Here is a 13,202-nt window from a genome sequence, read left to right as displayed (position 1 = left end):
AGTGTGACACTAGTTACCTAGAAAAAGCCAGGCTGCCTGATCTAAACCTGGACGTCAACAATTAAACGTAATGTTGCTCTGAAACCGAAACAGAATCTTTAATAATAAAAGGAAATTAAGCCCCTCCCACACCTGCCCAAATCAGTCTGGTAAGAACTATTCAGGCAAAGTATCACTTTCAAACTGAACACCAGCTATGGGGCAAGTGAACTTAGTGAACCAGAAGGCACAGGAGAGGTGAGGCCAGTGACTCAACATTGGTTAAGCATGTAGTTTAAGAGAACTGCATGAAAAACGTGAAAACCTAGGGCAAACTTAGGTAAGCCTTTATTTTAAAACACCTCATTCCTACAGCATAGAAGTGCTGCCTTTTTCAACTAGTAGAATAAACTTCTCTTGAGTAAAACTTTGGGGAAAAAAAAAATCAGGGGTGCCTGAATAGCTCAGTTAAGCTTCCGACTTAGTGACTTTGACAGCTGACAGCTCGGAGACTGCTTCAGAGTCTGTGTGTCTCCCTCTCTGTCTGCCCCTCCCCTGGCTCATGCTCTGTCTCTCTCAAAACAAAACAAAACAAAACAAAAAAAACCCTATTTTTGAGGGAAAAGTTTTTGTCCCTTGAAGGTTCTTTGAACTTTATCAAAAACAAGTAGTTTTCAGTTCAGGAAGAAAAATAAATAATTATCAACCTTACCAGGATTACAGTCTGTAAGAAGGGAGCAGATAGAAAGGAGAACTTTAGAAATGGTTAGTGCTGGACTCCAATTATCTTTTAATATGTCCAAGCAAATAACTCCTTGGCTGTTAATATTACAGTGATAAATTCTTGTCCGAAATGTGACCTAAAAAATAAGACAGTGTTAATAAAATTTAAACAGCAAAGAATGAGAATTTTTACTAAACTGCCTTTTCAATGGAGTGGCCCTAATTAAAAATCTTTAAAGAAACATTTAGTTCTTAAAAAGATGAATAGAGAGTTTAAATTAAAGCTGAGAAGATACATTAAAAGACTAATAAACCTGAGTTTTCATTGATCCAATTGTAGTCATGTCAAAAGTTATATCAACAAAAAGCAAAGTAATTTCAGTATTTCTCAAATTCATCTTTAGCAGGTTCAGTGTTTTAAGTATCTTCCCAACTTTTCAAGTTTCAAATAGCTAATTGTTTGCTGACCTCTTGTGTTAGCTGGTAGTATTACATGGCCTCAAAGTAAGCTTTTTATAATACAAAATTGAGGGACAACATAGTGGGAACATAAGCAAAATGCTTAACTTAAAGGCTGTTAAGAAAACTGAAGATGAGATTTATTTCCGCTTTTTCTGACTTTTACATTAGAGCCTGCGGGTATGCTGCCTACCTAGGTCACAGAATTCACTGTTAATGGAGCCTCAACAGGTGAGGAGCCAGAAATGTAAGGATCACAGCAGTAGACAAATTAACACAAGCCAGAGGAGCCTGGGTTGCTGTTTTTGGTTTCCTAATTTCTATTTGTGAGATACACGGAATCCTTCCAAAGTAAAAATTATCATTTAGTAAATGAGAATCATAAAGTCTCACAGGAGGTAAGATACTACGTGAGAAAACTGAAGATACTAGATGACAATCTGAATGAGACCAAAAGATGACTAGGAACATAGATATTTTGACAGTTTTTAACTGTTGGGTAAGCTTGCTTTTCTGCTGAGTGGAAAACGGGATTAATTCTGAGTTGCTATGTCACTATAAATAGCAGGATTCTAAGCACCATCAAAACAAAGCACACATGGTCTCCGCCAAGACAAAAAGCCACCCCCCCATGCGTGTTTTGTGTCCATCCTAACGTACTCGGAGATTCATTAAGATACAACAGAAATCTACCTTTTGTGACTAAACTCATTTTTAAATGTTTCAGTCGTCTCTCTTGGGAATATGTAAATTTGAATACAACTCAGGAAATTCTTACCTTTGGAGGCTTGAAGGGGTATTCAGGTGTAAAAGTGATATCAAGGAAGAATACACCCCCCTCGTACACGGATCCTGGAGGCCCTAGAATGGTTGATCTCCATTCATAGATGTTATCGCCTTTGGGACCAGCACTGTGAAATAATACATTGAAAAGTAAGGAGGTAGTGTGGCATTGTCCACATTTTTAGAGGACATTTAAAAAGGGAAAAAAAGATGACCTCATCTCTTCCTTTTTAATGTGTGGATTCCCTCCACAAAACAGAAGTGTCTTTCAGACAGGCTGATTCTGGACTGCAACAAACCCATCAGCCTTAGGTCAAGTAAATGGAATGATAAAGAACGTGTAAACCATTCTAAGCCTACTTAGGCTGTGAATAAGCAAGAAATTCCTCAATTCTCAAACCTCTCCTCAATATATCATAAAAAATGTAAATGATACTGGTCATTTCTGATGACTATTTTAAGCATAAAGTTTCATTTCTGACCCACTGACAGGGGTTCTTGTTCCTTGCTCTATTTCCATAATCCTCCCCTAAAAGGAGTCCAATGGATTGCAGAACTTTTTACATTATAAACCATGATGGGTGGGAGGCGCACAAGAATGACAATGCATCCAATGACAAGTTATTCAATTTGCATTTCAACATATAAAGTTTTATAATCAGGTTCTCTAAATATTACAGTTGGGACATTAATCTATCCCTATCCCTGTTAAATAACTGTTATTTATACTTAGTTATACCCTAATACCCTTTCAAAGCACTGTGTTGTTGGCTTGCAGGGTGCTCTGTACACAAGTACACTAATGATTAATAAAATAGAAACAAACAAAAATAGAAAATTATTTACCCTCCAAGACCAATGAAGAGCTTAATATATCTGCCCAAACAAGTAAGTGTAGGCAGGACTCTGGTATTTAGGAGAGAGGAAAAGATAAATTTGGGAAATGGTTTTAGGTCCTAATTTCAGGGGAGGGGCATGGGGGGGTGGGGAAAGCTGAGGGAGGGGCACAGAGAAAGAGAGAGAATCCCAAGCAGGTTCCATAGGATGGAGCCTGATGTCATGACTGTGAGACCATGACCTTGGTCATCTGGTCTGCCTACATGTTTGCACCCAGCATACATACTTGGGCAAAGTCTAGAGACAGTGGCCAGTACAGCTAGGGCACCTGTTTACCAGACTAGAGTTAACTGAAAAGTGGGCTAAAGAGATGAAGACACCACTTCATCTACTGATGAAGATCTACTGTAGATCTACAGCCTGTGGAGAACAGATGAATAATCTAGCTTGTGATATGTAAGGCTTAAAGGCAAAAAGCAATCATCTGCTGTAAACTTTTTTTTTTTTTTAAACAGATGAGGAACCAAAGTCCCAAGGAGAAGCTAGACCATCTAACATCTAAAACTCAGTAATGGCAGCACTCCAGACTGTTTTCCTCACAGTCAGCTTGGTGATACTAAGAGACAGACCCAGAAAAAACTAACAGTAGAGTCGGTTTAACCCTAGAAGAGTCTTGTTGACATGGGCTCAGTTCTGCTGACCCCTTAGTACAGAAAAAAGATAAAAGAACAAAGGTTTAACAATATACCATTATAAGCAGCTTTTATGGATTGTACAGAAATGTAGTGATTTCCAAATTTCACAGTTCATCAACATAACCTATGGAACTTTCAAGTTTCAAGATTCCTGGCCCCCTCATCCCAGGCCTACTGACTTTAAAATATCCAGAAGGGGCTCAAGAATCTTTGGTGATCTTTGAACAGGTATTGGTTGCACTGGGGAACCACTGGTTCTGGTGACTGGAAGGAAGAGAACCAGTTTAGAACATAGCTTATCACCTGTGATACAACTGTAAATGCAAATCAAGATGGCTACTTGTTTGTATCCAGTATTCACTTTGGGTGTAAACTTCTCTGCAAGTTCAGAAAAAAAGTATAGAGAAGGGGCATTGAATCAAGTATACAACATAAACATAACCGTAACAACAAAAAACCCATACCACACTTCTGTTAAGCATTAAAATAGAATACAATGGGTTATAATAAAAATAATACAAAGTGAAATAGTATCAAATTAGTTGAGATCCTAAAGCATGCAACAGGAGCCCTAAAGAAGACTAAACAGCGTGGATCCCTAACCTGTCAATCAGGAGACCTGGTAGTTACAGTGAAGGATCTGAGAATCCATTGGAAGAGACAAGCATTACTGCCTAAATAAAAACTTTACTTACTTGAAAGCTGTTACTGGAGGAATTTATGTAACCTTTTGTCATATGCATTTTATTAACCATAAAATGAAAACTTAAGGGGCCTGCAAATCTTTTTGCCTTTTTTTTCCCTTCCAAGTTCTCACTGTAAAAGTTATTACCTCTACTGGTCTGGAAGGTGGGTAGAGAGACCTTGTGGGGGGAGTGGTTTGCAGCTCTCACAGGGCCACTGTGAAGGAGAACGGGGAGCCAGGGAATGTTTACATGAGACACCTGTAAAGGGAAAGGTCTGTTCCAGCACCCCACCCTTTTCTCTGTAAAATGACTAACTAGGTTTACCCTCAGGTTAGCATTTTCTTTTATCAACCTTCTGTCCCCACCCTTTAAGATACTTTTTAGTTTCACAATAAGAAATATGACTTCAGTTTCTAACACTGGTTGAACTGCACTTGAGAATGGCATGTGATTTAGATTATTAATCAGTTTTAAGTAATTAGAAAGTATGGGACATGGGGGAGTTGAAATCAAGGTGAGATGGGAACAAAATAATACAGGTCCCTGTTTGAAGATGTTGCAACATACCTGTGGTTAGAATCTTGGCATGAGGCAGAGACTGAGAAAGCGAAAGGAAACCATGCCTTTGCCTTTCAGATTGTTAGAAAATTGTTTTTAACAGAAACACTTTTCAAAATAAATGTATAATACACAGAACTCTTATATGAGGCAAAAACGAAAAAAAATCCTGCCCTTGATATAGTCTTTCAAAATAGAGCTCTGCCAAACATTTTAAGAAAAATAATAGGGGAACCTGGCTGGCTCAGTTGGTAGAGTTTACTGGTCTTGATCTCAGGGTTGTGAGTTCAAGCTCCATATTGGAAGCTTTTAAAGCTTACTTTTAAAAAAGATAGTCATTTCTACTTTTGACACAGTATTTTCTTATTTCTGTAATAGTTTCTGACTTCAGATACATTAACATTAGTGGCAGGGATTGTCATGAATCCTACCACTCTTCTGACAGTACAGGTGCCTGCTGACTGATGGGCACCATACCCCTTGAGTAAGTAACTCAATGACAAGGACTCTCACATCTACCAACCCTTCCCTTAATCTCTGAAACCCATGTTCTCTCCAGTGACCATGGGACAAGGCAGTTACAGGTCATAATTCTCGTGCCTTATAAACACTAAATTGGTAATTTAACAGAATTTGAACAGCATAAAATGTAATCAGTACAAGTCATTTAAGGTATAATTTTAAGAAATAAACCCAATTAGAAAAACTGTCCTTAGAGCAGTCTTACTGTAGAATTTGATGTGTTCTTTGTGATTAAGATAATCACATAAACTAATGTTTACTTTTTTTTTTTTTTTGATGTGTATTTATTTTGAAAAAGAGAGTGGGTAAGGGGCAAAGAGAGAATCCCAAGCAGGCTCCACACTCAAGGCAAAGCCCGATGGCAGAACTCAATCTCACAACCATGAGATTATGACCTAACTTGAAATCAAGAGTCAGAGGCTTAACTGACTAAGCCAACCAAGCTCCCTTTATTTTAAAATCATGTTTTGGTATAAAAATATTAACTTACTATATAGACTCAATACTAACTTACTATACAGACTACTGTTCTTCCATTTCAACAGCAACCCAAGATGCATTTCACTTTTTAAAGAACATCCTGGAAGCAAGGTGAAATTATAAAGCTTATATTTCTATCAGATCAATTTTTCACATTTTTATTGGGAGAGATGACCCTTGCTTACAAACATAGAAGCCTTTTAGGCTTAATTGTAAAAAGCTTGGTTATCTGCTCTCCAATCCTAGAGAAAAAGTTGAGGGGTAAGAGGTTGGGAAGATGAAAAGATAAGTATACTACAAACATTTGAATAGCAACAATATGAAGTGAAAAATGGGACAAGTTAGCAAATGTGCTAGCGTATTTCTCAAAAAAGAGTAGAAACTCATGATGAATTCCATCAGAAGCTCATTCTACCACCTGAAAAGCCCAAGTAATCTCTGCTAGTTTCCCATTGTATGATGACTAATGCTTCATAAAAATAAAGTGCTGGCAAATACTGTTGATTGGCTTAGTCCACGTCTTTTCTCTTCTTTGTAGAACCTTCACAAAAGCAAACCAGTTGCTTATACAAGGTGTGTTACAGCCTAAAATCCCCGCAAATTCACACATTTTAATTGTAGCCTTAAAGCAGTTCTCAATAGAAGACGGTTTTATCCCCCAGGGAGACATCTGGCAATGTCTTGAGATATTTTTAGATGTCACAACTCGGAGGAAGTGTGCTATTGGCACCCAGTGGGTAGAGGCCAGGGGTGCTGCTAAGTAAACATTACCCAATGTACCAGACAGCCTCCTATACCAAAGAATTCCCTCAACCCCAAAATGTCATTAATTCCAAGGATCAGAATTATGCCTCAGAGAAATCTGCTCAAGGTTGAGCCAGTAAAGGTAAGAGCCTCGCAGTCTGAATCCCTGTTGTCAGACTCTAGCGTCCATCCTCTTATCTTTGTTTTACTGCTCCTCGGCGCCTGGTACAGAAAAAACATTCAGTATACAGGGTTATTGTTATTAAAAGTTAGAGGTTTGCATATGCCCTAACTGGTCCCTGGACGAAATAACATCAGCATCCTCTGGGAGTATGTTAGAAAAGCAGGCTTAGACTCTTCCCCCACACCTAATGCATCAGAATTTGCAAATTAAGTCTGAGATCCTAGCTATAGAGGACATTAAGTGGCAAATGAATCCGAACTCTACCTTTTAAACTTCTAGATTTAAATTACCATTTATATTATCTAGCTCTTTCCTTTGCTGCCTGCAATTCTTTGCAGTAGGAAACAAGTATCTACACTGGTAATGCTTAGTTAAGACTATATAAAATCAAATAACCAGAGAACTTAGAAAATGCTTATAGGAAGAGATCCACAATCTATATTCCCTACAACATACTATTCAAAATCCATCAATTTACTCTTATTCTGCTGATAAATTCAAAGAGAATATGACAAAATAGTATGAATGCAACAATCTACTAGAGGGAATCCTCCTCTCCCACAATCATCTCCCAATAGACACTCTCCAGGGAATGAAAGAGGTCTTCTACCCATGACGGCTACATAGCACATACAGAGGAATTTTATAAAAAGTAAAAAGCTTCTTGTCCACACCATCCCTTCATAAGACAGTAGCCATTTGTAACCTAGAAGTGAGTGGCAGAAGGAACCTGAAAAGTCAGAACACCTCAGTAAGGTGACTACCAGATTAGTTACATGGCTTGGTGAGATGACATGGCTACTAAAAAGTGGGTCAGTCACTCTCTAATAACAAAGGGAGGCCTCCGCCTATAAATTGGTACTGCTAGGGATGTACCATTCACGTTACCATTCTCTGGAAAGGACTTGGGGTTCAAGGGCCAACCTAAAGAACTCCCCCAGAACAGCTGGTGCCCACATAAGAATTCAGTGTTATCTAAACAATTACATTGGAACAGAGTGGGCCCAAATTAGAGGATTACATTTTCCTACAAATGGGAGGGAAACTGGCTCAGACATTCAAGACCTAAAACAACACGATCCACATTCATGAAGAATGGCATTCCCACAAAGCCCCCCTGAAATTGTATTATATCAATGTTGCGGAAATGGTGCATGCGGTCTTCCTCCACGAGAAAGGGGATAAACCTTCAAAGGGACTTGACACAACTTCTGAAATACAAGGCTGATTTTAGGCCTATTGAAGACGTAGAGTTCATTTTTGAGATTTGCTCCAAACCAGAAAGAACAGATTTGTAGGCATTGACACAAACTGCTACAGCCATATAGATACATCATCTCTCTCACATCAGATTTTAAGTCTCCAGAGAACAGTAATTTTTCCACACACCCTACAGGACTTAGCAAAATAATAATTAACATTATTTAATTACCTGGCCAAAATATGTGCCACTGTTCAGAATTACACGACAGTGCTTCCAAACTAGGTGAAATAACAAAACACCACAAAAACTCTATCTTACTCAGCCAGCCATTCAATTATAGTTTTACTTTATATGTTGTTGCTTTAGAAAACAATCCAGCCCTTCTGGAAATTTACAATCCAATCTTTAAAAAAAAATTCGATGCACACAGAGTAAGGACACAATTTTAAAAAGAAAACTACTTTCAAGAGTCAACAGTAAGGTGAAACAGCAGCAGGCGGTGAAACAGCAGCCGGCCTAAAAAACTGTGGACATCAATGGGTCCTTACCAGTAAGGAGGGACGGCTGAGTAATGAAAGTGTTTGGTAACTAAGCTAAGAGTCCCACTTTAACTTCTGGACTACTGACATACAAGTGTGGGTAAGGTACCAAGCAAGTGAGATGCAAACTAGTCAAATGTCAAGGGCCTAAAAGAAATAGGGGCAGGGAAGGGTGGAGAACAGCACATAGAAATGATTAGAGAGAATTAAGTAAGAGATCAGCATCTCTTTTGTCTCAAAAACCATCTTTTCTGTATTAGGTTATATGGAAGCTACACAAGCTTCTTATAAGTATGCTTCACACCGTGCACAGCACAGAGCCCAATATGATGCTTGAACTCATGACCCTGAGATCAAGAACCTGAGCTGAGATCAAGAGTTGGATGCTTAAGCGGCTGAGCCACCCAGGCGTCCCCTAAAGAACAACTGTAATTTGCTTTCCCCGGAGAAGTTAGAAAGAACAGAATCATGTTCTAAGGCTAAGGTGATTACTACTCTGCTGCCACTAAAATAATCCCGAACAGGGTGTCTGCCTGAGAGTCAAGAGGTAGTCTTAATTTTTAAGCGCAATGCTTTTATTAGTGAATATAAAACTGCTATCTAAGTGAGTAAATAGAAATCAATTATTAGTCTCTGGTTCTTATAGTAGTTAGTTCGCAGGGCCTACAAAGCACAACCACCTCTTCTAATGGAATGCTCATTGTACTGTGAGTAATAATGGGGGGAGACAGAACCTCTTGTGTAGACTTTTGGAGTATGTACAGGCGGTCGCACTTCTACCCTGCACACATTTAGTGCTGATTCTTAAAAGCAACAGTGTCACAAGGAAAGCTATTTGAGGGATACCAAAATTCTCAAAAAGGAATTTATCAGGTTTAACTCAATTCTAGGACGATTCTAGAACATATCTTTGACCATGAAGTGACCATCAAAGGTTTCCCAACCACTCACACTCGCTTGCACAGCCTCCACACTGCAGCTGCTGCCTATCCCAGACTGCGGGTGAGGCCAGCAGAGGGCGGTGCGTTGAGGGGAAATGTGGGCAGTGACAAGCGTAAATGCACAAGAAACAGAGGTGCAACCTCTTGCCCCAGAGCAGAAAAGGCTGCTGGCATTACCTTGCTGTGGTGATTTTTTGGGTCATTTAATATGTGGTACGAACTCTATTTTGTGGTTTGATGAAGGTTTTATTTAATAAAAAATTTTAATTGTTTACTGCCCTATTTTGCTCCTAACAATGTTCCAATTTAGATGTTATATGGTTAACCTATTTATGAGGGCATCTCGGAAGCCCTTCCTGCACTGCCCTGTCAGCTTGAAACCTGCCTGCTGGCCTCCTGGTTCTAGCAGTTTTACAGATTCTTCGTCCTCAAGCTGCATCGGCCTTCCGAGGATTTGAGCAGACGCCCCGACAAGTGTCCCTCACCCTAGGTCCAGCTCCCTACAACGTCCCTCAGCACGGAACTCACATGGATCTGGAGGATATGGACATCTTGTGCTGGAGCTCGTATTCACATCCTGGAAAGGCGACAGCAGCGATGCTCCTAAGACCCTTTCGGCAAGCCCATAGGTCAAAACTTTTCATAATTCTAAGTAGTATTTGCCTTTTAAATTCTCATTCTCTCACATTTTACTGTGAAGACTTCCTGAGACTATACGAGGTATGACATGATGGCAGATTGAATGCAGAAGCAGATAAGAAAATCCAGCTGTCTGTCTGCTTAAGTCAGATATTAGAGCAATTTGCATATATGTAAAATAGTGCCACTCTTCTAAGTGTTTTAGTTTTGGAAAACAAGCTATTTTCATTAAAAACATGTTAACATGTTTCTGTTATTCTTTTAGTTTATTTTGAGAGAGCCAGCGAGTGCGTATGCAAGGGGAAGGGGCAGAGAGAGAGAGAGAGAGAGAGAGACAGAGAGACAGAGAATCTTAAGCAGGCTCAGTACTGTTTGTGCAGAGTGTGACGAGGGGCTGGAACCCACAAACTGTGAGATCATGACCTGAGGTGAAATCAAGAGTTGGATGTTTAATCGACTGAACCATCCAGGCGCCCTTCTTTTTGTTATTTTTAAATGAAATATATATATTTTAGAGAGAGCCTGCTAGGGGAGAGGAGCAGGGTGGGGAGAGAATCCCAAGCAGGCTCCAGCTCAGTGCAGAGCCCGATATGGGGCTCAATCCCACAATCTTGGTATCATGACCAGAGCCAAAATCAAGAGTCAGACACTTAACCAAATAAGCCACCCAGGTGTCCCAAATTTTAAGTATTTTTAATGTTTCAGCTTTCATTTTGAATACAGTAAAAATCCATGATAACGATATCAACAAAAGCTCTTGGGGCCTATAATTTTTTTTTAAGGTTTTATTTATTTTTGAGAGAAAGAGAGACAGCATGAGCAGGGGAGGGTCAGAGAGAGAGGGAGACACAAAATCTGAAGACGGGCTCCAGACTCTGAGCTAGCTGTCAGCGCAGAGCCCGACGTGGGGCTTGAACCCACAAACCTTGAGATCATGACCTGAGCCTAAGTCAGACGCTTACCCGACTGAGCCACCCAGGCGAGGGGCCTATAATTTTTAAGACTGCACAATGGAGTCCTGAAGCAGAAAGTCTGAGAATGGCTAGGCAGGTTATTCTAAAACAGTATTAGCATAACTAGCCAATGATTTTAACAAGTGTTCTACTCTTACTCCCATCAGATATTAGAAAACAAAAAGGTTTAAAGAGCAACTAGAAGCTGTTCATCACCCCATCTCCCCAAGTCCCCACACCTTGGAAACCCTAAATACCATGTAAGAAGTCGGACTACCCTACCCTTAAGACTGCCTATGGGAAGGACCATGTGGAAAGACCATATGAAAAGTGAGGGATGAATGAGAAGCCCCAGGTGTTCTAGCCCTTGGCCATTTAAGTCCTCCACCAGGTACCAGAAATGTGAGTAGAGAAGCCTTCAGAAAATTCTAGCCCCAGCCTTTGTAAATGCAGGAGAGGCCAGCCCTAGTCAGCCCTCAGATGTACCAGAGGTTATGATAAATAGTGGTTGCTACTTTACACCACTTATAGTTTAGGGTGTTCTCTAAGGCAGCAATAAATAATGTGAACACTCCCCAAGCATAGGCCTCAACCAATAGCTGATGGTGGGGTGGGACAGTTCTGAGGCAAGGGCTTTATCCAGTTCCCCAGAGTTCACCTTAGGCAACTTTCACTGTGGGAACCAGCTTAGTAAAAGGCACCCTGTATTGACCATCTTTCCTACCTCACTTTCCATCTCTACTTTTGTTCCTTTTGCCACTGAAAAACTACTTGCATTAGAATTCTCATGTTAGGGGCGCCTGGGGTGGCTCAGTCGGTAAAGCGTCCGACTTCAGCTCAGGTCATGATCTCACAGCTTGAGTTCAAGCCCCACATTGGGCTCTGTGCTAACAGCTCAGAGCCTTAAGTCTGCTTCTGATTCTGTGTCCCCCTCTCACTCGCCCCTCCCCCCCAGCCCCCCGCTTGTGCTCTGTCTCTCTCTCAAGAAAAGAAAAAAAAAGAATTCTCATCTTAAGGGTCTCCTTCTGGGGAAAGCAAAGCTGAGAGAGACACCACTGAAGTTAAATACACACACAAAGGGAAAGATGAACAGGTATGATTACATAAAAACTGAAAATCTGTTAACTGGAAGACATAAAGAGATTATAAAAGGGTAGAGGAAGGACCATTGCAGTACATGATTAAAGGTTAACATCCTGACTAAAAAAAAAAAAACTTTAAACAGACTAACAATAATGGATAAAGGACTGGGGCATTTCTCAAAAGAAACTTGTATGGCCAGGCAACAAATTCTCAGTCTTACTCAGACTCAAAGAAATGCAAATTAAACACAGTGGCACATTTAAAAGACTGAAGATCTTCGGTGTCTAACTGTGTAATGAAAGAGGCCTTCTCTTCCATTGCTAGTGGGAGAGTAAATTAGTAATCCTAGATTGTGATTAGGTATATATGTTCAAATAAAAATACCCTTCGACAGAAATTCTGCTTCTCAAAACTTACTCTAAGGAAATAAGTGGACACATATGCAAGGCTATAAGGATATTTATTAGAACCTTATGTATAATGAAAAATCTTTGGAATGAGCTAAATTACCAATTGGATATAGGTCAAGCTGTGGTATAACCATACAATAGTATACAGTGCAACTTTTTAAAATGTTTGTTTTGAGAAAGAGAGAATCCCAAGCAATTTCTGCATGGTCAGTGCAGAGCCTGACTCAGGGCTCAAACTCACGAACTGCGAGAGCCAAAATCAGGAGTTGGACGCTTAACAAACTGAGCCACAGTGCAATAAACAACATAAGGTATACATACTCAACAGAGTTTTAAAAAATCCACAACGTAAGGTGAAAAGGCAGGTTCCATAACAGTATGCAAAGTCACCTCATTTTTCTTACAAGACACACCATATAACCACACTGTTAATCATGGGACTACCTGCAGGAGAAGATGTGGGGGGTTTATTTTATAATAACAATATATTTCCATTCTTAAGAACATAAAAAAAAAAGAAGAAATGGAATGAAATTCACCTAGTAATAAGTAAACTAATAAAGAAACTATGATTACACCTTGGGGTAAGGAAGGTTTCTAACTAGAAAGCCAGTGCTTTGGGCTTATGGGAATGCAAGATACTGAATCTTGACAATTTAAGACCAGTTTTCATAGACTGTGGCTTAGAAAAGAGTTGCTAAGGATCTTGGAAGGGTGACTTGACAAGTTCATTCCTGCTTCTCAGGGCCCAAATATATTTTCAACAGTGACCCATTGGGCATC

At 39.8% G+C, this 13,202-nt stretch overlaps 2 protein-coding genes across 12 annotated transcripts in view; one reads left to right on the top strand and one right to left on the bottom strand.

Moving 5' to 3' along the window:
- Positions 1–13,202, bottom strand: part of UBE2E1 (ubiquitin conjugating enzyme E2 E1) — a 79,732-nt gene that overhangs the window by 1,180 nt on the left and 65,350 nt on the right. For both annotated transcript variants that reach the window (XM_077760716.1, XM_077760717.1), the window contains 2 exons: positions 1,940–2,072; positions 692–839 (listed from right to left, as the gene is read on the bottom strand). In XM_077760716.1, the coding sequence (XP_077616842.1) occupies positions 692–839; positions 1,940–2,072 (281 nt within the window). The remainder of the gene's footprint in view (positions 1–691; positions 840–1,939; positions 2,073–13,202) is intronic.
- NKIRAS1 (NFKB inhibitor interacting Ras like 1) overlaps positions 1–13,202 on the top strand; it is a 56,856-nt gene that overhangs the window by 29,832 nt on the left and 13,822 nt on the right. For 4 of the 10 annotated variants that reach the window (XM_077760708.1, XM_077760706.1, XM_077760707.1 and 1 more), the window contains one exon: positions 1,333–1,946. The exons of 2 other annotated variants lie outside the window; for them this stretch is intronic. In XM_077760708.1, the coding sequence (XP_077616834.1) occupies positions 1,333–1,491 (159 nt within the window). In that variant the 3' untranslated portion in view covers positions 1,492–1,946. Of the gene's footprint in view, positions 1–1,332; positions 1,947–3,296; positions 6,225–9,644; positions 10,188–13,202 lie in introns of those variants that run through there. 4 more of the 10 variants (XM_077760710.1, XM_077760709.1, XM_077760714.1 and 1 more) reach the window with 4 other exon arrangements.

Source organism: Crocuta crocuta, unplaced genomic scaffold (genome assembly GCF_008692635.1).
Source record: "Crocuta crocuta isolate KB4526 unplaced genomic scaffold, BGI_CrCroc_1.0 scaffold253, whole genome shotgun sequence".
NCBI lineage: Eukaryota > Metazoa > Chordata > Mammalia > Carnivora > Hyaenidae > Crocuta > Crocuta crocuta.
Note: the sequence above shows the minus strand (reverse complement) of the source record. Positions and strands in the feature narration are given on the sequence as shown.